Raw genomic sequence first — 11,033 nt, forward strand, 5'->3', positions numbered from 1 at the left:
TTTCTCACCTCTTCTCTCTTCTTTTTCTGCTTCTCTGGCGGAGAACTCATTCCTCCGCTCCTCCTTCTTTTCTTTTTAACCACAGTAAATCAATTCTCTGTTTCTTTTTCTGTTACTATGATCTGGTCCACACTCTCCTGTCTCTCCACCTGTTCTGCTTGTTGTACTCTTTGGGCGCACCACCCCTTCATGTGGCCCCTCTCTCTACATGTGAAACATGTCGGCGGCCTTCCCTGCACAATAACTCTCAAGCTTACATCTTCTGGCAACACAATCTCATCCACCACACTGTTCAAATCCTCCGTAGTTTCCTGTATAGTTAATTCGATACCATATCCCCAGTAGTTTACCTCTGGGTGCTGGTAGCCTTCAAGATCTTTCCATCCTTCATATTATATGTTATTGCTGTCATCAGCCATTTAATTCGAGTGGCACCCTACTCGCTCGCACTTTGGCCACACGTTTGCCGCAGTAAGAAGGCAAGAGCACCCATTCTTCTGATCTTGTTGCCTCTGTGGAGTGCTTTATTGCTTCCTCCTCCGTTGTGAAGCGCACCTCCATAATGGCGTATCTCCACCCTCTCGTAATGTATGTTGTAAATCTTTTCAACTCCTTGATACATTTGTAGGGAAGTGGTTATACACCATTAGGTGTACTCCGCTTCCGTATATTAAATTTCTTGAAGAAACAACAGAACGCAGATTCTGAACTATCAACGCAACAATATTTATTACAATAGAATTCGGCAGCACTTCGCCCTTTGGTTACTGAGACGCCGTCAATGAAGTTGCGTGGTTATTTGTGTAGCTCCAGAGTTGGAATGCTGGAGAGTGGCTGCTACGACATCTAGGCCCTTCGTCGGCCAGGGTGAAAGAGATGAGAAAAGAAGCGCGAAAGCTTGGATGTCGATGACTACGCATGCGCATGAGACTCTTCCTGCACTCCCTCCGGAACCAGTCCCTGCGCATGCGTGGATAAAAACTCCGGAAATGTCGTCTGCTATAAAGGCGTCACTACACATTCCTCTATGGCTTCTATTTTCCTCGTGGCTGTCTTCATGGTTTTAAGTGTTACCGTTCTTTTTAATACGTTGGCCGATAACTCTTCCGGTGGCGTTAGCTTCAGTACGTTACCTTCCTTAGTGATTAATTTTTCACTCTCTTTCATCTTTCTGGGCTCCACTTTTATTTCTCGGACCTCCAACTCTTGCACGTCTACTCCTTTGCTCGTTGCGGCCGCATAACTGGGGCCTGCCTCTGGCGCCTTCTCCATTTTCCCCACAATGGGAAACAAAACAACAATTAACGAATTAACAACTTTGGCAACAATTCAAATCAATAACAATGGCAACAATTCGATAAACACTTCATCAGAAACTCACGCAATAACTTCAGAGACGAAATACCGCTAAGCATTTCGCCCGGCGTGCTAACGATTCTTATTTCTTTATTGCCCACAAGGGGCTAAACATAGAGGGGACAAACAAGGACAGACAAAGGGGTTAAGTCGATTACATCGACATTAGTGCGTAACTGGTGCTTAATTTATCCACCCCGAAAGGATGAAAGGCAAAGTTGACCTCGGTGGAATGCTAACGTTTCTGCCAGCGCGCCGCCTTAAAACGAGCTGTATTTGTAGGCTCTGCCCACAGTCATGCCACCAGACTATCACGTGAACAAATGCCGTTCATTGGATTGAAATGGGATTTGCGCATATGATCAGCTTGTGATTACTCTGTGGCAAAACGTGGGTCGAAACCAACTGTTATAGTCTGTTGCATCGACCCCAGCATTGGACTGCCCCTTTTTTTTTAATCGAATAGGATGAAAGGCAAAGTTGACCCCAGCGGAAATAAAAACGGACGAAACATCGCTCAGTAGTTTGTTCGGAGTGCTAACAATTCTGCCAATACATAGACTTGCTAAGGTATGGAGAATGTTACGGAGTCATACTCGCTTGCGAGTGACGGTCATGGTTGGTTATGTATTTTTAAAAGGCAAATGTCTCTTCCACAGTGCAATGCTTTCAATATTAACCCAGTGTCTCAGATAGCCAAGCCGCTTGCCAAAATAAAATAAATTAAGCGCGGCTGTGTGGTGAGAAGCTTGCTTTCTAACCACATGGCTCTTAGTTCAGTCCCACTGCATGGCACTTTGGACAAGTGTCTTCCACTATAACCTCGGACCAACAAAGCCTTGTGAGTGGATTTGTGTGTGTCTCCGTAATAATATTTAAAAAATCTTGTTTATATTCTCCGAATAGTATCTCAACTAACTGAGTTTTTTCATGTTTTATCTCTCACATTATTTATTAGCAATTTGAATTAAATAAAAGAAGCAACAAAGTTCCAATCATGCGACTTAACCTTTAAAATGATAGCTGCTGAGTTGTTTGAATAGATCTCGGAGGAATAATATGTACGTTCGAACTCTGAACGTAAATTAATGTAATTACTAAGTATCAGCCAGGCGGCATTCAGTTTGACTAACCCCAGTTTTCGTCAAAGTAAATATTAAAAAAAAAAAAATCAGTGAAAAGGAGTAAAAAATGATAGAAAAGAAAAACTTTATAACGAGAGTTGCCTCCTCTTACATGAATTTCCACAAAAACTATCAGTAGACGGAGGCACTAGTTTGTATGTTTCACTTTAATTATTGTCAGCCTCCGAAAGAGAGAAAGAAAGAAAGAATAATTGATGACCAAAGACCGTTCGAAGGAGACTTTGAGAAACATTGTAAGTGTTAATTAGACACTCAAATGTAAGTATGGCATTTTCAGTAACAACTACATTCACATACAAAGGTAGGTAGGTGATGGTGGCGGTGAATGGACGGATGAAATTATGTTTTGATTTTGCTAAAACTGTGTGCGCACATATATATGCGTGCGTATACACACACATATATATACACACACATACACAGTGATATCTTTATACATATACATATGTATATAAGCACATTTGTGGATATGTATATATGTTTTGTATCCGCACATAATTTTTTTTTTTTTTTATAAAAGAGATTCAGGCAAAGTTCGCTTTGCAGAGAGGTCGAGGGTTCGATCCTGTTGCATGGCATCGGGCGATCTTTTACCATATTCTTCAAGTTATTAATGAAATAGCGTAGACGGTAACTGCGCATGGCTGATAGGTGGACTGTACTTGTATTTGATAGGGCCAGCCTTGTCCCACAGTATATCGCACCAATTCTGTGGACATTATGTCAAGGGTACAAACAGTCATGGAATGCTTGACCACTTCCACAAAAATACAATAAGCTGACAGTTCGGATCATCGAACTAGAATAATTATCAGGGAAACCAGCATAGGTTTATTTATTTATACGCGAAGTTATTTCTGCGGAGTTTTTGAAATAGCTGTTATTACCACATAGGGAAAGGAATTTGGTGTTTTCCTTCATTTTTAATATTTCTATATTTTGTACAACAGGAATTACCATTCTGAAAGTATTTTTTTTTTCTGCAAAAAATTCAATCTAAAAAAAGCACTTTTGCCCTTCAATTTCTTGCTAAGTTTGTTCTCCATTAAGTAGCGATAGCCATTCCAATGCTGCGCCGTTATTTCGACATCCCAACCGGAAGCTGGACAAAGGGGACTTCGGCGGATGTGTAGGGAGAGAGACTCAACGAAACATTTACTATATGCTATGACACATTTGCTTTCTGAGGCTTTTCTTCTAAGTGTTGTTTATTCACGTATACTTTGACACTAGTTGCAGAGTTTCGCCAGTATTTTTCCGTGTTCTTCGTTGAACTTGAACTCTGCCAACCAGAGAAACACTCGTTTACTTATCCCCTTCGCAATACTTATTACTGTTTTTCCTTCACTGAGAAACTAAATGGGCTGAGCCAAGAAGTCCTTTTCCACGCTATCGATTTACCACTGAATGACCAGTTAATAACGGGAAACTCCTTGTGGTTGTTAGAACTGCTAGGAAGAAAAACAAAAACAAAAAAGATCTTTTTCAAATCATACTTCGCCATCTTAAAATAAAAACTCATTGGTTTAATGTTCTTCTGTATGCATTATGTGTGTGTGGATGGAGTTGAGATGGTAACTGATGGAATTACCATTGATCATAAGTCTGCTCAATCAAGTCTGACCTGGGGTTAAACAACTGCACCAAGCTCCATAAAGCTCCATATGCTAACAACAGCATGGATAGGGTGCGTGGAGTTGTACCTCTTAGTGGTACCTGTTTACAGCTACATAGACTGGGTACAATGTGGAGTTGTACTTCTTAGTGTTGCCTGGTTACAGTAGCATAGACTGGACACTGTTAAATTGTATCTCTGAGTAGAACCTGTGTATAGTTAAGTGGACATAGTACATGGTGTGTTATGTTCCTTAAAATGTCTATAGTTTGGTAAATGTAATATATTTGCATAGTATGCCTTTCTTTACTCTCTGCAATAAAAGTCCTCCAGCTCTACTAACCACCCTTGGCTTGAACAGTCACCTCAAACAGCAGCATCCTTTGCACCCATCAGGACAACGAGGCTCAATCACTCGCTACAGATTAACTACTTGGATACTAGTTAATGCTGTTGCTGCCAAAGATACTTTTGTTTGGTTCATGTCTGTTTTTAGGTGAACACAGAGCATTATATCTCCATATAATGCCTCTGTAGTTAGCTGACTATAGTCAGGTAGATGCAGTACTACGATTTTTGTACATTTGTGTGGTAAATCTTACAGTTTGTGAGCACTGGCATTGTTTGTCAGTCACTTCATCATCATTTAACACCTGTTGTCCATGCCAGTATGGGTTGGACAGTTTGACCAGAGCTAGGGAACTCCACCAGACTCCAGTTTGATTTGGCATGGTTTCTACAGCTGGATGCCCTTCCTGACACCAATCACTTTACAAAGGGTGCCGGGTGCTTTTACGGGACACTGCACTGGTGCTTTTACATGGTGCTGCATGGACAGTTTTATGGGATGCTGCACTGGTGCTTTTATCTGGCACTGCATAGGTGCTGTTGCATGACACCACCACGAGTGCTTTTTATGTGGCACTGGTACAGGACTCTTGCAGCTCAATCCTCACCACCAGAGGGAGCGGTCTTAACACTTCTGCTGCAGAGTATGTGTCTTCTTGAGTATAGCAAGGCGCCAGGCATCTTGGTCCTTTGTCAGCCTGCTTGAAGGGTTCAGCATCTTGAAGTTGTTCTTCAGCACTTCATCCCATGTCTTCCTGGGTCTCCCACTTCCGTGCAGTATGGAAAATGGACATTAAACAATGCTGATGATGATAAACAGGTACCAAGTAGTGGTACAACATATTGCATCTTTTGTTTATAACTCAGTAAATTAAGCTCACAAATAGTACCAAGTTACAGCTTTATAGACTTAACCTATCCAAAATTCCTCTTAATATCTAATCCATACAAGGATAGAAAAATAGGTGTAATAAATGCTGGTAATTGTGATGTAGATTAGATTAGCATGGGTTGGGTGTTTTACCAATAAACATGGCGAAGTGACTGAGAAGGGATATAAATTAGAGGCTCTGTTATTGCTCTGGGCTGACCTAAGCCTTGTGAGTGAATTCGACAGATGGCAATTAAAAGAAGCTGTGCATGTGTTTGTGTGAGTTTATATTTCTCCTCATTTTTATGTGTGTTCACTGATTATAAACAATGGGTTTTGCTGATGTTGTCAGATGGTGTTGTTTGCCTGTAATCCACTGCAAAAACATGTCTGAGCTTGTTTGACATATTGTGCGATCTTTGTAAACAAGAGCTCATTCAAATGGTCTTTTTTTTTGTTTCCAGCTCTCTATGTCACCATATCTGGGCTGTTTGTTGTTTGATATATTACTTGGAAACATGTGGGTGCTGGTACCAGGAAGTGTGTCTAGATACTGAATACTTTCTCCAGTGTACTTTTGTCTGCAGAATTCTGGTTTAAGCACCCCGTATAACCCCTCATAACTTATCCATTTCTTGGAATTTTCAGAAATATTTTTTATGAATTTGTGTTCTATGTATGGGAATTCATATGATTATGAAAAAACAAATTTTTTTTTGTGTGTGTGTGAGCTAAGAGAGATTTAGCTGATGTTTTTAGCACATCCCACGACCACCTGCTACCTTTCTTGTTGTTTTTTTTTTGTCATTCTGACATGTATTGATGTTCTTCAATATTTTTCACCACACAAATACATTTATTGGAATGATGATTCACGCAATGGTGAATCCATTGCTTGGATTTCAGCAAAAATTTCAGACTGTCCATATTATATTTTAAATTCTGATTTAAAAGAAAACTTGAAAAAGAGCAGAAATTTTAGGATTTACAGAGGTGGATGGAGATGGGGTTAAAAATGAAAAAAAGAATTTTTTTTTTTCATAAATTCCCAAGTGTAGAACACAAGCTCACAAACATTCTTTGCAAATTCCTAAAAATAAAAAAATGTATTGAAGGGTTATATGGGATGCTTAAACCAAAATTCCACCCATGCAGATATGGAAAAGTACTTGTTAAAGCAATGATGATACACAGGCACTAACACTTATTGCTGCTATAAACAGGGACCTCAAATACATGCTTCAGTAGCGATATCAAAGGTAAAATTATTCAACATTACAAACACACAAGTTATTACATATATCAAGGAATCATTCTTGCATCACATCCTCTCTACACTTGCGTAACAAACAAAACTTGGAAGTCAATTTGAATTCTCAGTTCTCTGATTATCATGAATAAGTGGTCACGTCTAAAGTTAAAGACTTTCCATTGGGGTTTGCAATCATACAACAGGTGTTGTATGATCAATTAGATTAACTAATCATACAACAGGTGTTGTATAATTAATTAGATTACCTAATCATACAACAGGTGTTGTATAATTAATTAGATTAACTAATCATACAACAGGTGTTGTATAATTAATTAGATTGACTCTTTAGCACTTAAACTGGCTAAAATATTCAACCTGATTTATGTTAAAACTGGTTAGATCTGGCCTCTCACACTGACCCCACTATGTCATTGTAAAAATAAACAATTACATCATTGAAATCTTGAAGCTACAAGCTGTTGCATGCTTAATTCAAAGCAATGTGCATAAATAAGCATTAGATTTGATAGGAAAATCTGAATACTAAAGAGTTAAAATAGTGTATATTACATTTTAAATACAAAAAAAAAAGAAAAATTAAAAGGTGCAGGTGTGGTTGTGTGGGTAAGAAGCTTACTTCTCAACCTTGTTTCTTTGGGTTCAATCCCACTATATGGCACCTTGGGCAGATGTCTTCTACTGTAGCCCCAGGCCAACCATGAGTGGATTTGGTAGACAAAAACTGAAAGAAGCTCATTATATGTGTGTATGTGTTTGCATGGCTTAGTGGTTAGGGTGTTGCTCTCACTCTAGTGATTGTGATTTCAATTCCTAGACTAGGTGATGCATTGTATTCTTTAGCAAAACACTTCTCATTGGAGCAATCACTTCCACACCTGACGTGTGGTACAAGATGCACCTGTTCAGGCAACATGGATTTGATGGAGAGTGTGAGCTAATGTGTGGCATGAAGATTTGATCACTTGAAACAAATCATTTGTGCAGGATTTTTGGCAAAAGTTGAACACTTGTACATCATCTTCAATGGGAGACTCCATCATATATAGAAATATTACTAGTAAATAATAATATTAATGGCGACTGAAGGCATGAACTGTGCAGGTAAGTTTATGAAAATATATATCTATATATCAGGTCATCCCATAAGTTCTGTCCGATTTTACCTTTTTTAAAATTGAATGAAATTTAATAGTATTTTAGAATGTCTAATGGAATTAAAAACGTTTAACAGCATACAGTCTATTTTTATGTTCAGAGTTCAAATTCCATTGAGGTCAACCTTACCTTTCATCCATTTGTGGTCGACAAAATGAATTCCAGTTGAATACTGGGGCTGATGTAATCGACTTATCCCCTCTCCTGAAATTGCTGGCTTTGCACCAAAATTTGAGACTAATATAACAGCTTAACCCACTAAAGAGTTGCCTTACTGCTTTCAAAATTGTGACCATGTTTTTATTGACCCAAAATCTGACATGTGTCACACAGAAACATTGAACAAATGATTTGTTTGACTGCTTGAATCTGTCTCATAAGTCAACTACAGATCTATTACAGGTCAGCTACCTGTGTGTATCCTTAAACCACTCGCTAACTGTGACTATTTATCAACATGTGCTACAACAAGTCAATAAGGGAAACTCCATGTAGTCATTAAATCTGCAAGAAGTAGCAACCAGATTTCCTTTAAATCACACTCTACTTTCGTAATGGATAATAGTGACCTAAATACACCGCTTGGGAAAACAAAAAGATGTGATGGTTAATTTGGAATGTCTTTAATTATAGCTTTGTTGGATTTGTTGACTTTAGAGTAAATAACAACTGTAGAGACAATTCAAGAATTGTAACAATAAAAAAAAAATGTTTTTTAGAACACCTGTGTTATAAGAAGCTTGCTTCCCAACCACATGGTTCTTGGTTCAGTCCCACTGTGTGACACCTTCAACAAATGTCTTCTACTATAGCCTCAGGCTGACCAAAGCCTTGAGTGGATTTGGTTGATGGAAACTGAAAAGAAGCCTGTTGTATATATATATAATGTATTTATATCTGTGTGTGTGTTCATCCTCCCTCCACTGCTTGACAACCAGTTCAGCAAAAGAGACTGATAGAATAAGTATTAGGCTTTAAAAAATGTACTGGGGACAATTCATTTGACTAAAGATTCTTCAACGTAGGTGCCCCAGCATGGCCACAGTCTAATAACTGAAAAAGGTAAAGAACACCAAAGACAAAAATATGAGATGTTTCAACTCTTCTTTTGATCTCTCATTTTAGCCCTCATCTTATAGTTTACTGTCATTTCTCAACTTGTCTAATCTCTCATGTTAACTATCAACTAACTTGCATCTTTTTATCTCTACTCCCTCCTTAACAATCATCTTAACTCTTGTTTGAACTTTAACTGTTATCTTAACAATTTTTACTTTAACTTTAATTGTAATCTTCATCTTGATCTTGTCTTAATCCTCATTTTAACTTATTCGTTTTAACTCTTATCTTCAGCATGAGTGACCTCATCAACTACAATGATTACACAAACATCCCTTCACCTGAGAAGAAACCACTGTTTTGTAAGAAGAAACCATTTTCCTGTCGATTCTGCCACAAGAATTTTCAAACTGAATCCATTTTGGCCGTCCATGCTGAGAAAGCTCACCACAGCATTATGAGGAAGGAGCGAAAAGACCGAGAACGACTGGGAATGGCCACAGCTTTTGGCTATCCTTGCAAAGTGTGTCAACGACTTTTTGCTTCAGCTGCTGACCGGGGTGCACATGAGAGAACAGCTCACACTGCCAGAGGCTTTTCTGGTGGTGGCCACCACACCGACAGCAATGACGAAGATGATATTATGTCCACAATCACTTCTGCTGCTTCTACCACTGCTACTAATAATACAGCTGCTTCTTCTAGTTCTACCACTAGGACTCCATCATCAGCAGCTCTTCCCCAGCTGTCTAACCGCAACAATACAAATGCCAACAGGCCATTTACATGCGATGTGTGTGCACGCACCTTTGTCCGACTGTCACACCTGACTTCACATGCTCAGATTCACTCAGCTGAGAAGCTATTCAAGTGCTCTGAGTGTGGCAAATCGTTCCTACGAGCAGCCAGCCTTACTGAACACATCCAATCGCATACAAAGTCTCCAGCACAGAATGAGGTGGAAAAGTACTATACTTGTGATGTATGCAACAAAACTTTCCTCAAACAGTCAGTGCTATTGATGCACAAGAAAATACATGAGACTACTCCAATGCCACTTGTTGATAAACCACGCTCGTATGAGTGTGAGGTATGCCATAGAAAGTTTGCATATCTCTACTCACTCACTGCTCACCAAGTCATACATAACCCCCTCAAAAAGGCCTACACTTGTACCACTTGTAAAAGATCTTTTCAGAACATGGTGGCACTATCCAGCCATGTCAAAGGTCAACACATGAAAATGACTTGACCTGATCCAAACTGACCATATCAAATGTCGACATGCCATATTCTAAATGTGCCGAAGCTGATGTATTTTAAAAAGTCAGCATATAAAATTTGTCATGGTGTAGTATGACCTGACCTTAATGTGTCAAGAGTGAACATGCGAAAGTACAATCTGAACTAAACTTTTCACAGGTCATTTTATGGAAATTGACCTGACCCAAGCTAACCTGAATGGGACAAAGGGCAAGGGGTCAACATGAAATCACAACACCTTGCCCAAACATGTTACAAGTCCATCACACATAAAACAAAAGGAAAAGAAAACAAAGAAACTCTGGTCTGATGTGTTATAGCTAACCTTAAAATTGAACATGTCAAAGGTCATCGTGTCCATGACCTGAACTACAAATGGAAACTTTTCTATATTTTGTTTAGTATTGCTTCTTACAACAGTTATATTTCTATATCCATGTTACTCCACCCAACTTTTTACACATGCATACAAACACACTCACATTCTTATGTATAAGTAATACCTACATACATGCACACATGTCCTCACACAAATATACACATACAATCCCATTTCCCTATATATGTTAGTAAAATAAAACTAGACACTAATATTTGATTTGGTTTTCTTCATTTAAAAATAACAAAATAAAATTTTTTAAATTGCTTACCAACCACATGGTTCTGGGTTCAGTCCCACTGCGTGGCACCTTGGGCAAATGTCTGCCACTATAGTCTCAGGCTGACTAAAGCCTTGTGAGTGGATTTGGTAGACAGAAACTGAGAGAAGCCCAGTATATGTGTGTATGTATGTATGTATGTATATATATATATTTCGTATGTGTATTTCGTGTGCAAGATTCTTGATGTGGATACGTGTGTTGAAAGAAATACAATTAAACCTTGGGAGAGGCATTATGCCGGTAATAAACACACGCACTGGTTCAGTCCTTTATTAATTTATAT

General features: G+C 38.8%; 1 protein-coding gene across 4 annotated transcripts; it reads left to right on the forward strand.

Moving 5' to 3' along the window:
* The first annotated feature begins 2,596 nt into the window (after window positions 1-2,596).
* Window positions 2,597-10,679, forward strand: LOC106876410 (zinc finger protein 98). Of its 4 annotated transcripts, none has more exons than XM_052975058.1 (3): window positions 2,597-2,759; window positions 5,800-6,594; window positions 9,120-10,679. In XM_052975058.1, the coding sequence occupies exon 3, from the start codon at window positions 9,121-9,123 to the stop codon at window positions 10,075-10,077; it is 957 nt and encodes a 318-aa protein (XP_052831018.1). In that variant the 5' UTR covers window positions 2,597-2,759; window positions 5,800-6,594; window position 9,120; the 3' UTR covers window positions 10,078-10,679. The 4 variants fall into 4 exon arrangements, with proteins under 4 accessions (XP_052831018.1, XP_052831019.1, XP_014780432.1 ...); XM_052975059.1 differs by having other exon boundaries at window positions 2,597-2,734; XM_014924946.2 differs by lacking the exon at window positions 5,800-6,594.
* The last annotated feature ends 354 nt before the right edge of the window (window positions 10,680-11,033 follow it).

This window comes from Octopus bimaculoides, chromosome 20 (genome assembly GCF_001194135.2).
Source record: "Octopus bimaculoides isolate UCB-OBI-ISO-001 chromosome 20, ASM119413v2, whole genome shotgun sequence".
NCBI lineage: Eukaryota > Metazoa > Mollusca > Cephalopoda > Octopoda > Octopodidae > Octopus > Octopus bimaculoides.

What these genes read in the sequence shown, in the direction of transcription:
- LOC106876410 (XM_052975058.1), top strand. Translation starts at nt 9,121, where the DNA reads ATGAGTGACCTCATCAACTACAATGATTACACAAACATCCCTTCACCT.